Source organism: Lynx canadensis, chromosome B1, assembly GCF_007474595.2.
Source record: "Lynx canadensis isolate LIC74 chromosome B1, mLynCan4.pri.v2, whole genome shotgun sequence".
Lineage (NCBI taxonomy): Eukaryota > Metazoa > Chordata > Mammalia > Carnivora > Felidae > Lynx > Lynx canadensis.
In genome coordinates, this window is record NC_044306.2 from 96,147,866 (window position 1) to 96,170,508 (window position 22,643).

At 36.2% G+C, this 22,643-nt stretch overlaps 2 protein-coding genes across 12 annotated transcripts in view; one reads left to right on the forward strand and one right to left on the reverse strand.

Moving 5' to 3' along the window:
• The window catches only part of CB1H4orf33 (chromosome B1 C4orf33 homolog), a 131,860-nt gene extending 120,506 nt beyond the window's left edge, over positions 1–11,354 (reverse strand). For 4 of the 7 annotated variants that reach the window (XR_003968350.1, XM_030313076.1, XM_030313079.1 and 1 more), the window contains exons 1-3: positions 11,123–11,333; positions 10,176–10,262; positions 523–712 (exon numbers count right to left, since the gene is read on the reverse strand). Coding sequence is in view for 6 of the 7 variants with exons in the window: in XM_030313076.1 (XP_030168936.1) it covers positions 523–712; positions 10,176–10,181 (196 nt within the window). In the remaining variant the exon portion in view is untranslated. The other 3 variants (XM_030313077.1, XM_030313078.1, XM_032592898.1) reach the window with 3 other exon arrangements.
• Positions 11,355–11,483: 129 nt separating this feature from the next.
• SCLT1 (sodium channel and clathrin linker 1) overlaps positions 11,484–22,643 on the forward strand; it is a 226,190-nt gene continuing 215,030 nt past the window's right edge. For 3 of the 5 annotated variants that reach the window (XR_003968348.1, XM_030313073.1, XM_030313072.1), the window contains exon 1: positions 11,484–12,026. Coding sequence is in view for 3 of the 5 variants with exons in the window: in XM_030313073.1 (XP_030168933.1) it covers positions 11,993–12,026 (34 nt within the window). In the remaining 2 variants the exon portion in view is untranslated. The remainder of the gene's footprint in view (positions 12,027–22,643) is intronic. The other 2 variants (XR_003968349.1, XM_030313074.1) reach the window with 1 other exon arrangement.

Here is a 22,643-nt window from a genome sequence, read left to right on the forward strand (position 1 = left end):
TGCTTAATTAGAATACATTAGGAGGGGATCATATAGCAAACCTGGCAAAATGTAATTTCATGGTATGTCTTTTAGTCTTCATTTGACATGTGAGATTGTCAGTATAAAATAAAAACTACATTTCATATTAAAGTTGATAGTATTTCTATAAGTAAAACATCCCCAAACTTCCATAAAGAAGGTTTATAAGGTTAAAGTGGCAATTTGAAGATACTTAACGACAAAACAGAAATGCTGAACTCTTCTTAAAATAGGTATCAGAAGTAAAGGAAAGAAATATGGCAGCAATTTAAAAATGTGGATTTGTAATTGCCATTTTTCACTGTTCTAGTTATATAGCTGAAGTCACACAGGTGATGGTGAAAAAGTCAGAATAAGAAATTGGTAGGGAACGGAAGAAACTGCACACGTCAGCTGCTCAGAAGAGCACACACTTCCTTACAGCAAGATAAAATAATAGTTCTAGGAGAGGGTATTATAAAAAGATTTATGTTTGCAATAAAATACAGTACTTCCACTTACCTTCATAATCCCACAGTTCATTGAAAGGTTTTCCTGGTTCTCCAAGTGGGGCTGGAGGATCATTGAAAAATGGGGCGCTAACTTCCATCACCACTCCTCCATCACCTGGATTCAGCCTGACAAACACTGGCTCATGCTTCACTGGAAAACCATCCCAAGTGTATTCTATTTTAAAATCCATCTGAAGACTCTAAAGGAAAAAAAAAAAATAAGACAAACTCTTTAACCGTATACAATTGTTTCCTATAGTTAGAAATGAAATGGAAATGTCAATGTCAAATAGCAGGAAAGCAACAGAGGGGCAGACACACAGTTCTGAGAGTCAAAAGGCCATTTGTGTTATGGCAAACTGTGGACGTGAGTTCTATTATAAGATAGGGAGTTGGATCCAAAAAGCTTTAAGACTAGGTCTAGATGCAGCTCATGGTACCTTGTAAAGAATATATCAAAATCATTTTTAAAAACCAATTAAGTCCACTGAAGAAACTATTCATGTACTTAATTACTATAAACACTATGAGTTTCTACATTCTTTATCTTTTATTCTAAAATGTGCAGGTGTATTGGACCCCTTTGGGAATCAAGATCTATATAATAAAAAAATGATTTGATAAAAAAAATAACTACAAATCAGCAGAAGCACTGCTGTTAACACTTGTTCTTTTGGCTACAACCCTTTTCTCTTTGGGGTGGGAATTGCGGGAAGGGGGGTGCTCCAACTATTTGAAGGTTAGTAGAGTTTAATATTGTCTTCCTTGATCTCAGGGTACAGATTTTCTTAACCTTCTCAATTGTTGATATTTCAAGTGTTAAACACAACATGTTAATCCCTTCTCTGACTGAAAAATAGAATTTATCGTCTAAACTTTGAAATAGACTAAATACATTTGACACAAGCAGTATTTGCATTTTAAATTGTTTCTCTGAGGATTAAATGCAAAGAAAGCATTATATTAATAAAATTACATTTTTATTTAAACACTATGGATCAGGCATTTTATAAATGTTATCTCACTTAATTTCACAACAAACTTGCAGAGGATCTATTTTTATCCTCATTACAAATGAAGAAAACAGATTTGTCCAAGGTCACATGAAACTGAACTAATATAAGCCATGTTTTCCCAAATGAAGATACATCACTGGGGTGCCTGGGTGGCTCAGTCGGTTAAGTGGCCGATGCCGGCTCAGATGATGATCTCACAGTTCGTGAGTTCGAGCCCCGTGTTGGGCTCTGTGCTGACAGCTCAGAGCCTGGAGTTTTCTTCAGATTCTGTGCCTCCCTCTCTCTCTGCTCCTTCCCTGCTTGCACTCTGTCTCTCTCTCTCTCCCTCTCTAAAAAATTAATAAACATTAAGAAAAATGAAGGTACATCAGAGATCTGTAAGGAGATGAAAACCTTATTTTAGGAGTGGTGGATTCCTCAACTTATATTAGGTCCTTATGTCTTGTTCAGAAGATAATCTTGATTAGCAATGGTGCTATTTCCAAACTTCAATTTCCCTTATCTGAAACCTTTGAATGCATTTCCTTGCTTCATAGGTTTTTACTGCAAATAATAAAGTTATTAAGTTTTGAATAAATTTATTTCAATGAATAGATACTGAGTACCTACTGTGTACCAATCATTGGGAGATCCAAATATATAAACTCGGTGGCCCACAGGAATCCAAGATCTTTGAAACCTTTTTCTAAAGTATGTAGTAGCTCTTCCTAATTTTCACTACATGCTAACAAATTTTAATTGATAATCTCTAAAATTAAAATAAAATAATTCTGGCATTACAATCCATTTGCAACTTACAGTATTTGAGAAGAAGATATGTTCAGCAATTTATGTTCTTCATTATTAAAATAAGCTCAATGAGTGATAAGTCTGCATAAATTGACTGATTTTTGTAGAACTTAGTACTGATTTTATGTGAAATAAAATACCTCAATCATAAATTTACTATCCTTAGTTGAAATATCAAGGCACATTCTTCATGTATAAATGGATAAATCTCTATCCCAAATTTTGGTACTGGTTAAGTACCATCTTGAAGCATACAGGAAGAAATAAGAACAAATCAAGATGTTAGAAATGGTGATTAAATCTGATTCTGGTACCAATATGCCAGAGAATATGCTATTCTCATAACCTGGAGCTTTACAATCCTGGCAAAATATAACTTAGTGACTTGGAAGTTTTGGCGGATTCACTCATTCTCCACAGGACCATCATATCTACAAAAATATTGCACACATTAAAGGGATCTCTATCCTAATCAGTGGGTTTCCACTACAGAATTCTCAACGCCCAGCTATTCTAGGCACTCATCTCTATGTCTAAATGGAATTAAACCACACGCAGTGATTTGCTCCTAAAAAGTGGCTTGTCACTTCCATCCACACATGGTGGGTCTTGTGGTAAGACTGACATGTACTTTAGAGTTTCAAATTACAAACTACTCTATAACTTCAAATTATAAAATGTAATCTTACTTAAAAGTCCAGAAGAAATTAAATATAAAAGCAGAGCTTCTCTTGTTGAGAGTATAAAGTAGTGGAACTTCAAGACCTTCTACTAGCCTTTTTCCCTGATTTCTTTGAGCAGTGTTTGAAAATTACTGCAAGAAATATTGACTAGACTTCTACCAGCAAGGAGGAGTGTCATGGATGACATGTCCAAGGGTAGCATGTAACTTTGGCTTTAATTGCATAAATGACTTTAGTTTCCTTATTAGAATGACAAATTTGTTAATTTGCTTAAAGAGCATTCCTGTTAATCTAAATGTACACAATGTTTATAACAAAATTAACCTAAAAATATGGTCAAACCCACTAGTTTACAATGTAATCTAAATATAACATGGACCCAGACAAAAACAACACATTCTCCTTTCAATTTCCCTGGGATACTTAGAACTGTCTCCTGAAGCTTAACTCTCACTACCTCTCAATTTTTTTGTTTGCACGTGTACTCATATTAAGTAAAGACAATTCAACTGTCCATGTCCTTTGTGAACTGTGCTAGTGTGCATCCCTGCAGCACTCTACTTCCTGTCACTCTCTACTGTCTGTACATGATTCACAGCATTACAACATGTTTACTGTCTCCCCATTCCCACCTAGAATGCCTGTAAGTAATAGGAATTTATTATTTATTTCTTAAGTAAATAATCATTCTAGTCTCTGGATCCAAAATTTCATGATTCTAAGGTTTTGTGCAATAGAAATCAACTGTGTTTGTGGTAGCATTTCTCTTTCAACCAAAACAGTGGTAAGTAACTAAGATAATATATCATACCTAGAAACGTCCTTTCAATTTAGTTTATCATAGGTGTATTGGGTGCCTGGGGGCTCAGTCAGTTAAGAGTCCAACTTCAGCTCAGGTCATGATCTCGCAGTCTGTGAATTCGAGCCCTACATCGGGCTCTGAGCTGACAGTTCAGAGCCTGGAACCTGCTTCAGATTCTGTGTCTCCCTCTCTTTCTGCCTCTCCCTCATTCACACTCTGTCTCTCTGTGTCTCTCAAAAATGAATAAATGTTTAAAAAAATTTTTTAAAAAGGTTTATCAACTGCTCACTTTATTTCAGGTGACATACCAGGTGCTCAGGAAATAAAGTTTAAGTCTCTAGGGAGTTAGGGATGATTCTCATGTAGCTAACCAACTGGTCTTGTATAACTAAACCAAACAGGTCTATTATCAATTAGTTCATTTTGCAGTACAATTTAATAAGGTTGGATCCCTATACCAAACTATAAATAGTTTATATAGTATATTTAAATAGTATATGTTATATATAATATATATAATACATAGTATAAATAGTAATATATTATATATACCATATATAATATATACTATATTTAAATAGTATATAAAAATAGTATATATATTTAAATATAGTTTGGTATATTATGTTCAAATGTAAATGAATCAAAAATTTAAACATAAAAACCATATTAAAAAATGGAAAAAATGAATTTTTAAAAAACCTTATAGTAGAAAAAAAAACCTTTTAAAATATAACCCCAGGGGCACCTGGGTGGCTCAGTCAGTTGAGTGTCAAACCCTGGCTCAGGTCATGATCTCACAGTTTGTGAGTTTGAGCCCTGCATCGGGCTCACTGCTGTCAGCATGGTACCCACTTCAGATCTTCTTTCCCCCTCTCTCTGTGCCCTTCCCTCGCTTGCATGCTCTGTCTCAAAAATAAACTTAAAAAAATAAATAAAATATAACCCCAAACCCAAAAGACATAAAAGAGTGATACATTTGGCTGCATAAAAATAACAAAACCAGAAGAAGTCTGCCTACATCCACAAAAAAACAAAACAAAACAAAACGAAACAAAAAAACAACTACCACCATTACAGGGGCGCTTGGGTGGCTCAGTTGGTTAAGTATCTGACTCCTGATTTTGGCTCATGTTATGATCATGACATCGAGCCCCATGTCGGGATCCACGTCAGGCTCCGTGCTGGGCATGGAGCCTGCTTGAGATTCTCTCTCTCTCTCTCTCTCTCTCTCTCTCTCCTCTGCCCTTCTCCCTGGCTCATGTATGCTCTCTAGAAAGAAAAGAAAAGAAAAAAGAAAAGAAAAGAAAAGAAAAGAAAAGAAAAGAAAAGAAGCCCACCATTACAAAATCAAAAGACAGTTTGGGAACAAAAACATCTTCAACTCATATTTTAGACAAATAACTAACTTCTTTTATGTTTAAAGGGCTCCTAGAAATCAGTAAGGAAAAGATCAATATCCCAACAGCAAAATAGGAAAACACAGTTGACAGAAAGTAGATGCAAAATGTTCAACCTCACTTATGATAGAAATGCAAATTAAAACAATACATTACTATTTCCATGGATCAAAAAGTTTGATAACATGGTATAATAAAGAGGACACTGAGAAATAATCACATATTGTTGTGGGGGCATTACTGGCACAGCCTCTGTGAAGAGCAATCCCTCAATATCTATCAAAACAAAAAAAATGCAAATATCCTTTGACTCAATTCTAGTTCTAGGAGTTATTATACCTTCACATATTCAAAATGACATAAGTATAAAGACATTCACTGCAACATTATTTATAATAACAAAATATCAAGTTAATATCATAATTTAAATATCCATCAGTAGAGGACTGGTGAAGAAATTACACTATTATTAAGCAAGGAAATACAATTTAGCTATTAAAAATGAGGCGGCTCTATATATATCTAAAATATATTCAGTGAAAAAAGCAAGGTGCAAAAAGCATGAATTTATTTCATTAAAAAAAAGGCACTTTGCATATATACTTGTGAATGCATATAGTATCTCAAAAGCATATACAAGAAACCAGTGATGACAGTGGTTAGTTACCTCTTTTGAGGGAATTAACTGCCTGAGACAAGACAGAAAGGGAGGTTTACTTGCAACCATTATCACTTTCTTTTAAAAAACTACCTGAATTTTATATTATGATAGGCACACATCACTATCAAAAAATAAATGAATCATTTGAAACTATTTTTAAAGTCCATTTTATGGCTGGATCTCTCAAAGACTATAGTGACCACCTCTTCTCTATAGACGCTTCTCTGACTCTACATATGCTGAACATTTCCAAAAAGTCAGAATGAACACTGGGAATATTATTGAAGGAATATATTCATTCAAGGTGATCACCAGTCTATTATGCAATTTCAGTGTTGGCTATTTAAACTTTTTTTCATTATTTTTTAATGTTTTATTTTATTTTTGAAAGAGACACAACATGAGTAGAGGAGGAACAGAGAGAGGGAGACAGAATCTGAAGCGGGCTCCAGGCTCTGAGCCCTCAGCACACAGCCCGACTTGGGGCTGGAACTCACCAACCATGAGATCATGACCTGAGCCAAAGTCAGATGCTAACCCACTGAGCCACCCAGGTACCCCTATTTAAACTTTCTTAAAAGAATGTTTGTTAATCTGTGTTTTTCCACATTTTTAACCTCTATTCTTCAAACTACTCTTTCATCAAAAAAAGTCACAGTTTTTAAATTATTTTCATGCTTTATCTGTACTAGAGAAAAGGCCTTTAAAAGGAAATGAAGGGAGATAAAGAAGACAGAACCCCAGAACACTGAGCACCTGGAAGACGGAAAACATTCTGCAAAGGTTAAGTTACAGAAAAAGGTGTTTTCTCTACAGAACGTTTTACAAGGAAAATTTCCAAATTCCTTTTTTCACGAAATTTTCTGTAGTTTCTCACGATAATTATTTTCAGTTTGCATTCTGCTTCCACTTGCACCCCTGCCCATTTACAAGAGAAACGGAGAAAGAAGAAAGTCCGAAAGTGCTAGTAAACTATGCCAGTAAAAGCAGCGGAAAAATAAATTACCAGAGAAAAAGCCAACAAGACTGGTCGAAGGTGCCAGTAATGACAGAGGGAACAGAGCATAACAAGGAGAGAACACAGACCCGGAAGCTCTTTTCTGCACCACACCCAGCTCACTAGCTTCTGTGGGGGTCACCGGAGAGGGCTCAACCTTAGGCTCCGCCCAGCTGCCTACACATTCTGGGGGTGGGGCTCGGAGGACTGAGGCCAAGATGCCTGGTTTTTGCAGGAAAGAAAACTGCTGAAAGACTACCAATGAATATCTGAACTTTTAATCTTTCCACTTAAGTTTGAGCAGTCTAGAAGGGGAAGGATGGGTAATTCAGCAATATAAATACTGTGCAACAATCTGAAAATGGATTATAAATCATTAAAATTACAATAGAACGAGGGCTCCTAGGTGGCTCAAGTCAGTTAAACACCAATTTTGGCTCAGGTCATGATCTCATGGTTCACATATCCGAGCTCCACATCCAGCACAGAGCCTGCTTTGGATCCTCTTGCCCCTCCCTCTCTCTCTCTGTCCCTCCCTCCATCTCTCTCCCTTTCAAAAATAAACATTAAAAAAAAAATTACAATAGAACACATACAGCAATAATTCACTTAATGTAACTAAAGGCTAACTGGCCCTATAAGCAAAAATTGTAAATTAATTTTATATTACACTCATTATAAATAATATTACCCTAAATGTAAATTATATTACACTACTGGGAGGCATATACATAGTGGCCAAAGATTGTGACATTGGAACCAGACTGCCTAGGGTCAAATTCCAATTCAAGCACTTTCCAACTGTGATCATCAGCAAGTTACTGTAAAAAGGATTTTAAAATAGGACCTAGCTTCAAAGGTTTTTGTGAGCGGATATATATACAAATATATGTGTGTGTGTGTATATATATATATATATACACACACACACATATATATATATTTAGTACATATATATATACACACACACATATATACACACACACACACACATATATATATATATATATATATTTAGTACAGTGCCTAGCATGTATGTAGTAAATATAAGAGATTAGCTGTTATTATTAAAGTATATAGGTTTGGGGCGCCTGGGTGGCGCAGTCGGTTAAGCGCCCGACTTCAGCCAGGTCACGATCTCGCGGTCCGTGAGTTCGAGCCCCGCATCAGGCTCTGGGCTGATGGCTCAGAGCCTGGAGCCTGTTTCCGATTCTGTGTCTCCCTCTCTCTCTGCCCCTCCCCCGTTCATGCTCTGTCTCTCTCTGTCCCAAAAATAAAATAAACGTTGAAAAAAAAAAAAATTTAAAGTATATAGGTTTGCTTAAAAAATATTTTTCTGTTGAAATCATTAAAATTACATCTTTCTTAAGTGGTTTTCCTTTAAAAAAACTAGACTACGAGGTAGGAGAATCTAACTGACCCTTGAGATCATAAAATATGGTTAAGTGTTCTAGAGATACACATCATGGCTCTGGTTGTTTCAGTCTTAACTATCTGAGCATTTATCAATCTATTTTCCTTCATTTAGTGTCTCTTTCATGCCAGTGTAAACTTATTGTTTCTAAAGAGGATTAGACACAAACTCATAACACAATTTTGTGTAAAATTTTAAACTTCTCAAGAAAAGGTAATAATTTACAGAACTACAATATTTCCAAATAATAGAATCACTCTGTATTTTGGTTGCTGAGAGTTACCAAAATGTCTATAGGATCTATGGGTTTAATTCAGGAGGAGTCACTGCACTTGAACTTCATAGCTACTCTGAGAATACTGTGCATATGCTACATATTTAAGTCAAGTCACCACCATTTTCTCCTGCTCTGCAAGAGCAGACATTAGTGTGTAGCCATTACTCAAAAATCGTAAAAATTGCAATTTCACATGGCTCAGCCTAAACTTATTTTGCTTATAGCATACTTTTAAAAACCTCTTTCGGGGAAAAACGGCTTTTGTATTTGTTTTACCACAACTATTATTTTTGTTTTATAAAAATCACTTTGGGTGGGAGAGGGAAATGAGGAGTTATTGTTCAATAGGTATATAGTTTGAGTTAGGTAAGATGAAAGAATTCTAGAGATCTGCTGTACAACAATGTGCACATAGTTAACACTACTATACTGTACACTTAAAAATTTGAGAGATTTCATATCATTTTATATTACAGAAATTATAATAATAAAAAAGACAAGCTTAAAAAGAGAGCTCCCAATTTCCAGGCCATGCTTCTCTTGGCTGGTGAAAATAAACATAATTATGAAGAGCTTCTTAAAAATCAGTTTTTTAAGGCATTTAATTATACCAGAGAATGTTTCATACAGTTTTCACCCTAGCTTAAAGTTCCAACTTTGTATTCTTTATGATGCTTTCCATATAGTACTGGGTGCTCAATGTCAATTTATTAAATAAGTTAATATTAGTAAAAGCTATCAATTTTCAAGGGTTTTCTTTATTGAGGAAATTGATCTAGGGCTAGAGAATGGTTAAACACATACTAAGTACTTTTTTTCTCTCACTTCTCATTCCTTGTACTCAATTACATTAATACTTTCGAAGCACATCTACTGAATTCTTTAATTCCTTCTTCACATATTTGTTGAGCCCTTACTGTGTTCCAGGCAGGAGCCTGGAGACAAACTACAAAACAATGCATGAAGCATTAAGGAAGCACCTTCCTTGGATAGAGAACACAAGGGAACCTTTAAAATCAAGCAACACTAGAGGCAATACTTTAAGGATAAGTGGAATCATCACAATTTTGTTTCATAAGGATGAAAAATTTTTTGAAAAAACTCCACTGAAATTCAGAAATTCAACTAGCTGAGTTTTGTAAACCAGCCCCCCCAGACAAACACCAAATCCCAAAACTACAGTTTGTATTGAACTTGACTGTATAAACCAGATAGTTCAAGTACAGAGATAAAAATTCCAACTTCAGATATTTAATTTATGCAATGCAAAGACAATTCATCATTTATATCCAGAAGGTACTCTTTGCCAGCACTAATATATATTAACATCTATAACTTCTACAAATGTAGAATTAAGTTTATTACTATTTGATGGCAAATTAAACTACAATATGACAAAATACAGGTTCATATGTAGGAGAACTTAAAAACAAGTCCTTGGGGAGTCAGTGAAGAGTTCATGAAGAAAAGTCATACACCCACCTTCAAAAGAGTTGAAACTTGCCCACTCAATCTCTCCTTCCAATAAGTTTTTGGGTTAACTTCAAGGCTACCAAAACCAGATCAAGTTCAATCTTCACTGACACAAAGCTAAAGTAAACTTTTTTATGGTTATTAGATATACCTCCATATTTAACAGCCAGCCTTTAGAGGAAGGGACCACCTCATCTCTTAATAGGGAGTATGGAGAAAGCTTCAGGATTTCAAATACCTAAATGGACATAGTGGGACAAATTTTTTAAACTTCTTAATATATTCTGCTAACATTATATCATTTATATAGCATTATGAGTACAGAACAACAAAACTTAAAATGTTAAAGAGAAAGCCAAATGGAGCTACATCTTGACATATCTAGTGAAACCATTTCAATAAAACATATTTGGCAGAACCATAATCTATTAAAGCTAGCTTCAAGTTAATATTTTTATTGCTAGTGTTGAAATTTCCTCCAATGGTAAGATAAGGCTTATATCCAGACAAAATCAATTTTTAATTCTGATAATTGTAATTTACCCCAAAATTTAAAGTTTTGTCTAATTTTTTCTTGCAATACAATGTAACTTTTTTCTTCTTTTTTAAGGAATCAAAGTATCTCTAAAGAAATAACTGCTGGGGCGCCTGGGTGGCTCAGTTGGTTAAGCCGCCGACTTCGGCTCAGGTCATGATCTCACAGTCCGTGAGTTTGAGCCCGGCGTTGGGCTCTGTGCTGACAGCTCAGAGCCTGGAGCCTGCTTCGGATTCTGTGTCTCCCTCTCTCTCTGACCCTCTCTCGTTCATGCTCTGTCTCTCTCTGTCTCAAAAATAAACAAACATTAAAAAAAATTAAAAAAAAAGAAATAACTGCTGAATTTGCAGGACCTTTGGAGTACTTGTAACTACATGCCTTACTGACACACAGTTAAATATTTAAAGAGGTGTTTCCTTTCTCTAAAGACCCAGAGGGGCAGTATCGTACTTAGCTTCTGGAAATCAAGTCCATACTCAAAAATCCTCCAGAAGGTCAGCCTTGGTGGTGGACTCTGAAGCCGCCAGCATGGGTTCTCCCTCCAGCTCCAGAAATTTACTTACTTTCCACTCACTCCTTTTGGCCAGCACGTTCTCCCCGTCCAGAAGTACTAGGTATCAAAGATCCCGAGAACATTTAAAATATGTATTTTATGCCCTACCTACGTTTACATCTTGGGATGTAAACACACATAAACACACACACGGAAACACTGTACTCCACCACAGGAAGACCGAAAGGAGCCAGCTCGCCCCTGCCACGCTAGTGGCTCAATTCCCTGTTATCCAGGTTATCGCAGCTCCGCCTATAGCTTGACAAATAGCCAATAGCGTGTAAAGACTCTAGGAAGCGCGATGATGTAAGCATGGACGTTCACGTAGTGACGCAGGCGGCGTTACCGTCTCCAAGGAGCGGTCCAGGGCACCGGTTTCAAAGTCGCAGGGCGGGCCGGGTGGACTTCCGCAGTTGGCCCCGGGTTTCCCCGCGGTCCTGAAGTCAACGCCCACCCCCCCCCAAACGCTCCTTCAAGGACGCCTCCACCCGGCCTCCTGGCTGGCTTCCTTGGCTTTCTCCTAAGTGGCCCGACACGACCCCGAGTGACCTGCGGGACGTCTATATCCACCCGCGTCTCCTTTTTACCCGGCTGGGATTCGAGTGAACGTGAAACAAAATTCACTTGGCGGGTCCCCAGCAAACCTGAAACCTGAAGTCTGTCGCCTGAGCGAGGAGGGGCTCGGCTGGGACTCAGGAGAAGGCGCGGCGGGGCTGTTGACGCCGCGTGAGTAGGATACTGATTACACTGCTGAGTGCTTGACAACCTCCAGTGTTGCTTTAGTTTAGCTTTCCCGGACAGTGAGCTCTCTGGGTTTTTTTTGTTTTTGTTTTTTAAGAAAGTGAAGGTGGTAAAAGCTCCAGGCTGAAATTGTATCGAAATGGCCACGGAAATCGACTTTCTGAGAGATCAAAGTAAGCTCCATATTCTTTTATTTGAGAATTCTTACATGTTTAATGTCGTCATCACTAACCAACTAACATTTTTCGAATGCCTGTTCGGTGCATGGAAATTTATAAAAAGTTAGCTTTACAAAAAGCTTGGTGGTATGCATGAGGACGTGTATGTACTTAAGCAGAACCGTTTGGTAAATCCTTGTACGTTCCTTTAGCTTACATGGAACTCTACTAGACACCAAACATGGTTGTTATGCTTCTCGCATAACTGGAGAAATTAGAAGGCTAATGTCCAGGAGGAGTTTCCAAGTTTGCCATTAGAACATAGAGGCACAGTTCTGGCCATTTGTAAATAGATTTTTATTGAACTACTCCTGTTTCAGTTATGCCAGACTCTGTACAGACATAGCTGCTGCTGCAAAGATGAGGAAGACAGTTCTACCTTCCAAGAATTTGAGAAAAGAAATGTGTAAATTCCACAAATACACTGAAGTGGAAGCAACCGCTCTTTTGCCTCAGTTTCCTTATAGGGTTGTTGGAATGATTAAATGAGTATTAAATATGTAAAGGATTTAGAATACTATCTGACACATAGAGGTAAGCAAATATTGACTATTACAGGATTATTATTAGCTGTGGTCAAGAAAGGTGTCATTTGGCCTGAAACTTGAAGTACTAATATGAATATAGATAAAGAATTGTGTAGGTATCCCAAAGAGAATAGTATTGCAGCTTTGAAGGAATTAGGAATATGTTTTGTGAAAGACTTGGAACAAGGTTGGCTTGTACAAAATGTGGTTTATATAGGCAAATAGCAAGTAGACCTAAAGGGAAGAATGGGGCTGGATGGTGAAGGGCCTTGTCTTCTGTGTGTTGAGTTTGGACCATAACACAGGTTATTGGAGCCAGGGAAAGGAATTCACTTGAGAGTAACATGATCGGATTGTGATTTGGAAAGCCTGGTGTGGCTGTTATGAGGAACATGCATTTTAGCAGAGTACAAGTTAGGTGACTGTTGTTACCATTCACATAAGGGGTGAGCTAAGGTAGTACGGTGAGATTGGAGATTAGAGAATTTGAGAGAAAGAGGTAGAGGGCAACTGAGATTTTTGTGTTAAGGAGTGGGAAGGTAGGAAAAAAAGTAGTAAGTTCCATTTTGAAAGCTTTATAAACCAGTGGTTAAAAAAAAACAAAAAAACAAAACAAAAACCAGTGGTTAAAGACTCAACCTCTAGATTGAGTCTGTCTAGGTTCATATCCTGGCTTTTTCTTTTTTCAGGTCTTTGACCTGACCTTAGCTTTGCTGTGCCTCAGTTTTCTCATTTCTAAAATGGGTATAATAGCACAATAACTCTCATAGGGTTGTAAGGATTAAATGAGATGATGTAAATTGCTTAGCATGATTTCTAGTCCATATTAAGTGCATTATGTATATTTAAAATTATTAATGCCCTGTAATGGTACTATATTATTATTTCTGTGTTTTAAGTGGGAGTATCTGCCATCCCTAAGGAAGACTAGCTAGCCATCAGCTGAGTGGTGTGGGATAAGAACTGGGTGATAAGTAGTTTGGTTGGGGTGGGGAAGGTACCTAAGTTACACAGAAACAATGAGTTTTAGAGGAGTGAGCTAGCCATTTTTTTGTTTTAACTGGACCTAGTGTGCCGTTTACAGCTGGGTAGATTACCCAGTTAGACAAAACACCTGGACACCACCTGAGGTAAATATAGATGGCTTGACCCTCTCCCACCTACTCTGACCTTCTCTGCATTAACTTCAATTGATCTTGATTGTCTCTTTTCATTTGTTCCATTTGGATTTGTTAATCCAGTTCGAGACAGTTTGATTTGGCATTTCTCAACTGGCAACCCCTGTGATAAAAGCATTAGCTTTACAACTAACTACAGGCAATTGCAGACCTAACCATGCTCCTAACAAACTAGCATTTTTGTAGTATACCATTCTTCACCTCCATCTGAGAAGGGAAATCTGATAGTCCTTAGGAAACTGTTCAAAGAGATACTTATTTATTAAGCTAAGGAATGAAAAAATCATTCTTGTGGTAGGAATTTGGGAAGTGGTGATTATTATTTTTTTTTATTCTTTAAGTGTTCTGCACGGAGAGGTTTTTAATTTTGACTAAATTCTCAATTTGTTCTTTTATGGATGTCATATCTAAGAAATCTTTGTTTAATCAAAGGCTGCAAACATTTCCTTCTATGTTTTCATCTAGAAATTCCGTAATTTTAGGTTTTATATGTAGATTTATGATCTGTTTGACTTAAATTTTGTACAAGGTGCAAGATAGGGGTCAAAGTTCATCTTTTTGCATATGGATACAATTGAAAAGACTGTCCTTTCTCCATTGGATTACCTTTGCATCTTTGCTAAAAATCAGTTGTCCTTATTTGTGTTGATCTATTTCTGGACTCTATTCTGTTCCATTGGTTTGTTTATCTATTTGAGTACCAGTATCCCAATGTTTTGATTATTGCAGCTTTATAGTAAGTCATAAAATCAGATGATGTTAGTCTTTCAAATTTGCTCTTTTTCAGTTATTTTGGGTATCCTAGGTACTTTGCACTTCATATGAATTTTATAATCAGTTTGTCAATTTCTTCCAAAAAAGATGCTGAGATTTTGAGACATTGCATTGAATCTATTGATCAATATGTGTAGAATTCATATCTAATGATATTGAGTCCTCTTACCAATGAAAAGGTATATTCTCTCCATTGATGTACCTATTCTTTTATTTCTCTTTGCAATATTTTGTAGTGTTTAGTGTATGGATTTTGCATATCTTTTATCAGACTAATTCCTATGTATTATGTTTCTGATACTATAGTAAATGGTATTCTTTTACATTCAATTTCTGATTTATCATTACTAATGTACAGAAATACTTTTTCTTTTTGTCATAATGTATTCTGCAGCCTTTTAAACCCACTTGTTCTAGTAGGGTTTTTTTTAGAGTTCATCAGATATTTTATATATGGATGATCTTTTCATCTGTCAGTACAGTTTTACTTCTTCCTTTCCAATTTGGATGCCTTTCATTTCATTTTCTTGCTTTATTGTATTGGCTAGAACTTCTAGTATACAACGTTGAACACACGTGGTTGAAGTGGACATCCTTGTCTTCTTCCTGATCTTATAAAACAAGCATCTGTCTTTCAGAATTAAGTATGATACTAACTAGATTTTTCTTAGATGTTTTTCAAGGGTTGAGGATATTCCTTTCTATTCCTGGTTTTCTGCGAGTTTTTTTTTTTTTAATGTTTATTTACTTTTGAGAGAGAGAGACAGAGAGAGAACCAGAGATGGAGGGACAGAGAGAGAGGGGAACAGAGGATCCAAAGCAAGCTCTGCACTGACAACAGAGAGCCTGACATGGGGCCTGAACCCATGAACCATGAGATCATGACCTGAGCTGAAGTGGAACGCTCAACTGACTGAGCCACCCAGGCGCCCCATCTGAGAGTTTTTAATCAGAATGGATGGTGATTTTTTTTTTCCTAATGCTTTTTCTGCATTTATTGAGAGGATTGTTTTTTTTTTTGTTTTGTTTTTTTTTTTTTCACTTTTAGCTTGTTAATAGGGTGACCACTTAACATTGATTAATTTTCAAATTTTAAGCCTGCCTTACCTTTCTTTTGGGGATAAACTCCTCTTGGTCATGTATTATCCTTTTTATATGTTGTTAGGTTTGATTTTCTAAAAGTTTATTTACAATTTAATTTTCTATGTTCATAAAGCCTTTTTTTCCCCTTTAATGTCTTTGTCTGATTTTGGTGTTAGGTGATGCTTGCCTCAAAGAATTTCTTGGAAAATATTTTGTTCTCTTTAATTTTCTGGAAAAGTTTGCATAGAATTGGCATTATTTCTTCCTTAAATGTTTGGTAGAATTTACCAGTAAAGCCAGTGGGACCTAGAGTTTTCTTTGTGGAAAGATTTTAAACTGTAAATTTAATTTCTTTAATAGATAAAGAGCTACTCAGTAGTCTGTTGTGTACTGTTGTATACAGAGCGACCCTCCACAGATTTCATATATCCAGAATTCTCTCTCTGTGTAGCTTTCTGTCTCATATTTTGTCCTGCCAGTTCTAATTCACTTGGTCTCCACCACTTCTTAGCTGCGTTTCCTTAGAGTCTGCTGAGTCTGCTCAGTCATAGAGTCTGCTGAGTTATCCCTGCATTTTCCCTCTTTGTGCCATGGCTTGGAAAGTCTCTTAGGTCATTAAGCTGGAGCAATTATAGGGCTCACGTCATTTGTTTTGCATCTCTCATCATCGTCTGTTGTCTGCTGTCTTGCAAACCATAATTTCATTTATTTATTTGCTTTTGGTTGTGTTGAGTGGGAGGGTGGTCCTTCTTCATTCTGGACATAAGCAGAAGTCTTATTCAAGTTACCCTACTTTTGAAATCTGAAACACAAGTTTCTTCCACTGTAACTGTTCTTTGACTTCATCAAGAATTCTATTCTTTGAACTCTTGATTTTCTTCTGTTAACTCTTTCCCAGCTTATTTTTTATTACTTTCTTATACAGCCTATAACCGTTACCCATTAGTTCATCTGTTCTCTTGTCAGTAAACATAATATGATTAAACTCTTGCTTCTCTGAGTAGCACATACTCAGTTATACCTAATCTCTAGATCAGTTTTTTTAGTTTGCTTTAACAGTTCTCACACCCAGCTGTTTGGTAGCCATAAGAAAAATCTCAACTCTCTGGATAAGTGCCATCACAAACTCATGGTTAACTCATAACTAAAAAGTGACTGGGCTGATATTTGAACCCAGGCTGTCTAGTTTCAGTGTCTGTATTCTTAACTTCTACCCAACAAAGAAATTTGCAAAAAAAATGTGTATATATATATATATATATACACACACACATATATATAAACACACACACACATATATGTATATATATAAACCTATTTCACTTATGCATGTGGAAACTAAAATCCTAAATAAAAAATAAATCCAGCAATGACTGTGTGTACATACATACATATATGTGTATATTGGGTATGTACCCATAAAATAGTTGTCTTAATATTGGGTTCATCCCGCCAATAGGTAGTTAGCATTAAAAAATTATTGAATACAATAAAGAAGAGGTAGGTTAATGGAGAAACCATTAACATATCAAATTGCAGATTAGAACACTCAGTATAATAGATATGTCAGTTCTTCCAAGATTAATGGTTAGATTCGATGCATTCTGAAACGTAGTTTTGACAACATGGTTCTAAAATCTAGTGGAAGAACCAGGGAATTTTAAACAACAAGGTGGGAAATTTTATTTGCCAGCTATTAAAACTTGGTATAAATATCCAATTATTAAATCAATGTTAGATTGTCAGATTGATAAATCATAAATCAGTGGAATAAATTAGCACAGAAAAAGACACATACATGAACACTTGTTATCTGAAAAAGAAAAAACCAATACAAATCAGTGGGAAAAGAATAGACTATTTAGCAAATGGTGCTAGGATAATTAGCTATCAAATAGGAAAGAAAAAATAATAAAGATACCTTTTTCACATATATAGAAGAAAACATCTGCAGGTTGATTGAAGAAGTAAACTCTCTTTAAACTTTCATAAAAAAAATTTAAGAGGGTGTCTTGATGATCTCAGGATAGGGAAAGATTTCTTCAACAGATATAAACATTTTTGACTAGAAGAAAATACATACAATTAGAGTATTTTAGAGATAAAAGCTTGGATATTGTAAAAGACATCACCAATAAGTGACTAGCCCAGCTGAAGAAAGGGAGAATGTATTTACTAGTAAATATGACTGAGAATTGATTAGCCTGTCCAAAATTTAGAAAGATCTTTCACAAACAAAAATAAATTCATACTAATAGAAAAATGGTTAAAGAATATGACTAGGCCATTTACAAAAAAATAAAATTGAAGAACTAAAAAAACGAAAAATGACAGTCTCCTCAGTAATTCAGTAAATGCAAATTAAACAATAGTGTGGTAAGTACATATTGAATGAATGAAGGAAATAGTAGATTTAAATTATAGTAATATTTTCTTCAGATTAAAGTCAATCTCTGAGGATTGAATGTGTTTTCCTCAGTAATCCACAATTGACTTCTGAACCTATTTTAATCACTGAGAACTCAGATTTAGTATTTTTTCTTATTTGAAAACCCTACTGGGCAGGGGGGGTGGGGGGGTGGGGATGTGATTTGTACTGGAATTACTATATCCATTACCATAACTCCAGCCTCTTTTTAAGACTCACAGGGAAGAAGAGTAACAGGCAGAAATTAGATCCTATATGGGCATAAAATTGTAGTTCTGTGTGTCAAGTAACTATCTTAAAAGTTCTGTGGGTAACAATAAAATATGTGGATAATTTCTTTTAAACTCAATAAAAAGTTAACCATTTACAGTATCAGTACTCCATGATTACTTGTTTCTTTACCAGAATCACGTTTGTCATATTTCTCCACTAAATTATGTGTATTTTTTTTTTAATTTTTTTTTCAATGTTTATTTATTTTTGGGACAGAGAGAGACAGAGCACGAACGGGGGAGGGGCAGAGAGAGGGAGACACAGAATCTGAAACAGGCTCCAGGCTCTGAGCCATCAGCCCAGAGCCTGACGCGGGGCTCGAACTCACGGACCGCGAGATCGTGACCTGGCTGAAGTCGGACGCTTAACCGACTGCGCCACCCAGGCGCCCCGATTATGTGTATTTTTAAGGAAGAAAACTATTATCTGAAGTTCCCAACATAGAGTGTATATACTACCTGTGTGCATTATTATATATACATTTTTAAAACTTACGTAGTTTGAATTCCATACATATGTATATGTAGTTATGCATAACATATGTAGCATAACAGAAAAGTAAAGAAAACAAATATAAAGCTAAGTGAATGATTACAAAGTTCATACTCCTATAACTGCAACTTAGGTCAAGAAATAGAACATTTCTTGGGCACCTGTATGGCTCAGTGAGTTGAGCGTCCAAGTAGTTCATGGGTCTTGTGGTCAGTGAGTTTGAGGCCCCCCACCGTCCAGCACTTTGCTGACAGCTCAGAGCCTGGAGCCTGCTTCCCAGTCTGTGTCTCCCTGTCTCTGCCCCTCCCTTGCTCATGCTCTCTCAAAAGTGAATAAACATTAAAAAAAAAAAAAAAGAAATAGAACATTTCCAGGTTCGCTTCTCTTCAAAGGTAATTGAAGATAATCAATATATTTAATTTGCCTATGTTTGACCTTTATATAAATGGAATCATAAGCTGTGTATTCTTGTTTTTGGCTCCTTTAACATTAATTATGTCTTTGAGATTTACCCACATTCTTGCGTGTAGATGTAGCTTGTTCATTTTCTCTGCTATAAAATATTCCAGTTTTAAATCTATCACATTTATCTGTTTTTCTTTTGATGGATCATTGCAGTTTCTGTTTGGGGGCCATTGAGAATAATGCTGTTATCAACATTTTTTTCATGGTCCTTGGTGCTCAAGTGTACACATTTTGGTTATGTATATTCTTAGGAATTATATATATGTTTAATTTTAAAGTTGTACTAATTAATATCCCCACCAGTAGTATATGAGAGTTCTAATTATTTTACGTTGTTACCAACATGTTTTCTAATTTTAGCTCTTTATTGTCATTTTAATTTGTATTTTCCTGATGCCTAATGAGGTTGAGCAGCTTTTCTATGTTTATTGGTCCTCTGAGTAACCTTTATGTGAAGTGTCCATTCATGTCTCCTTCCACTTTTCCATAAGGTTGTCTTCCTTTAATTGACAGCTCTTGTATATTCTAGATACAAGACTTTTGTCTGTTACATGTGTTGGAAATATCTTCTCCATGTTTGTATCTTGTATTTTTACTCTCTTAAAAGTCTCTTTTTGTTAAACAAAAGTTCTTAATTTTAATGTAGTTCAGTTTATCAGTTTTTTTCATTTATGGCTAGTGCTTTTTGTGTTCTGATTAAAAAAATATTCCCTACCCTAAGATTTTAAGATATTCTCTTTGTTCTTGTGTAGAATTTGTTTTGATATTCACAGATCTTCATTTCGTCTAGAATTGATTTTTATGTATGTTTTATTTTTTATGAGGATATCCAGTTGACCTAGACCAATTTAAAAAAGATTACTATTTCCCCCTCATTGTAATTCAGGTGTTCTGTATGACATGAATATATTTTTGTATTGCCTGTTCTTTTCAATTCGTCAATTTTATTATTATTGTTTTTAATTTATCTTGAGAGGGAGAGAGAGCAAGAGTAAGTGAGCAGGGGAGAGCAGGGAGAGAGAGATAATCCCAAGCAGGCCTCGCACTGCCAGCGCAAAGCCTGACATGGGACTTGAACCCACGAACCTTGAAATCATGACCTGAGCTGAAATCAAGTTGAACACTCAACCAACTGAGCCACCCAAGCTCCCCTGTTTGAGTCTTTTAGATATATTCCTAGATAATTGTGGGGTTTTTTGTATAGTATTGTAAATGATATCTTTTATTTTCTAACTTTGTTGCCAGTATATAGAAATATAATTTTTTTTTGACCTTGTATCCAAAAACCATGCTAAAGGTTATTATTCTCTCTCTCTCTGTTTTAAATGTTTATTTATTTTGAGAGAGAGAGTGAGAGAGCATGAGCATGCATACAAGCAGGGGAGAGGCAGAGAGATAGAGGGGGAGAGAGAATCCCAAGCAGGCTCTGCACTAGCAGGGCAAAGCCTGATGCAGGGCTTGATCCTACAACCAGGAGATCATGACCCAAACCGAAATCAAGGGTCAGTTGCTTAACCGACTGAGCCATCCAGGCACCCCTAAAGGTCATTATTCTAAGAATTTATCAATATGTTCTCTGGGATCTACCTATACCTACACACCCATAACTATTGATAATGACAGGTGATTTTTTTTTCCTTTTCTGTCTTTATACCTTTTATTTTTTATTGTATTAATAATTGCATAAACTTAGACTGCCAGTAGAGTATGACTAAATATCAAGATAATTTGTCATTTTGTCATTACCAATTTCCAAGGGAAAGTTTTCAACATCTCATTCTTAAGTATGATATTTGCTGTGTGTTTATATAGGAATCCGTTATTGTATTAAGGAAATTAATTGCTATTCTTACATTCTGGAGGCTTTATCATGAATATATCTTAAATTTTAATCATATGCTTTAACAGTAGCTTTTGAGATGATCGTATTTGTTGATCTTTTTTATGAGTTTATTTTCAATTTCTTTGGAGTGGACTTATCTTTATTATTTCCTTCACCTGACATTCTTTTGGTTTAATTTCCTTTTCTTCTGACTTCTTGGAATGGACTCATAGTTCATTAATTTAAGCCATTTTTTTCTAGTGTGTGCAACTAAAAGCTATGAATTTCTTTTTGAGCAAGTTTTGAGTTACTATATTTTCACTGTCAGTCACCTCAAAATACATTTAAATTTGTTTTGTAATTCCTCCTGTGACCTCTGGATTATTAAATAGTATTTTCCGACTTGCATGCACCGCGCAAACACCCAACACTGTGCTTCTGTGGATCCATTCCTCCATTGGGTCTGCGTGCCTCCATCCGGGTGCTGCAGGGCCCCTCCCACAGGGGACCACCGACGGCAAAGCGGGCGAAGCCTGCCCCTCCTGACCCTGTGCACCTTGCGGATCCACCCCAGCTGTTACGCCAGATCCCATAGAAGAAGCACCACAAGCCTGGCAGTGTGCAAGTAGCCCAGACAGGGGCCACACCACTCCACAGTGAGTCCTGCCCCTGGGAGAGGGGAAGATAAGGTACACACCAGTCTGACTGTGGCCCCAGCCGTGGGCTGGGGACATATATTGGGTCTGACTGCAGCCCCGCCCACTAACACAAATTACTCCAGACAGCACAGGGGAAGTGCCCTGCAGTTGGAAGCCACCCCAGGGACTACCCAAAATGATGAAAGAACTCTCCTCAAAAGAAACTCCAGGAAGTAGCAACAGCTAACAAATTGATCAAAAACGATTTAAGCAATATAACGGAACATGGATTTAAAATAATAGTCATAAAATTAATCGCTGGGCTTGAAAAAAGTATAGAGGACAGGAGAGAATCTATTGATACAGAGATCAAGGGACTAAGAAACAGTCAGAAGGAGCTAAAAAATGCTATAAATGAGGTGCAAAATAAAGTGGAGGTGACCACAGTTTGGATTGAAGAGGCAGAGGAGAGAATAGGTGAATTAGAAGATAAAATTATGGAATAAGAGGAAGCTGAGAAAAAGAGAGAGAAAAAAATCCAGGAGTATGAGGGGAGAATTAGAGAATGAAGTGATGCAATGAAATGGAACAATATCCATATACTAGGAATTCCAGAGGAGGAAGAGAGAAAGAAAGGGGCTGAAGGTGTACTTGAAGAAATCATAGCTGACAACTTACCTGATCTGGGGAAGGAAAAAGGCATTGAAATCCAAGAGGCACAGAGAACTCCCTTCAGACATAACTTGAATCGATCTTCTGCATGACATATCATAGTCAAACTGGCAAAATACAAGGATAAAGAGAAAATTCTGAAAGCAGCTAGGGATAAACACACTCTAACATATAAAGGGAGACAGATAAGACTCCTGACGGATCTATCTACTGAAACTTG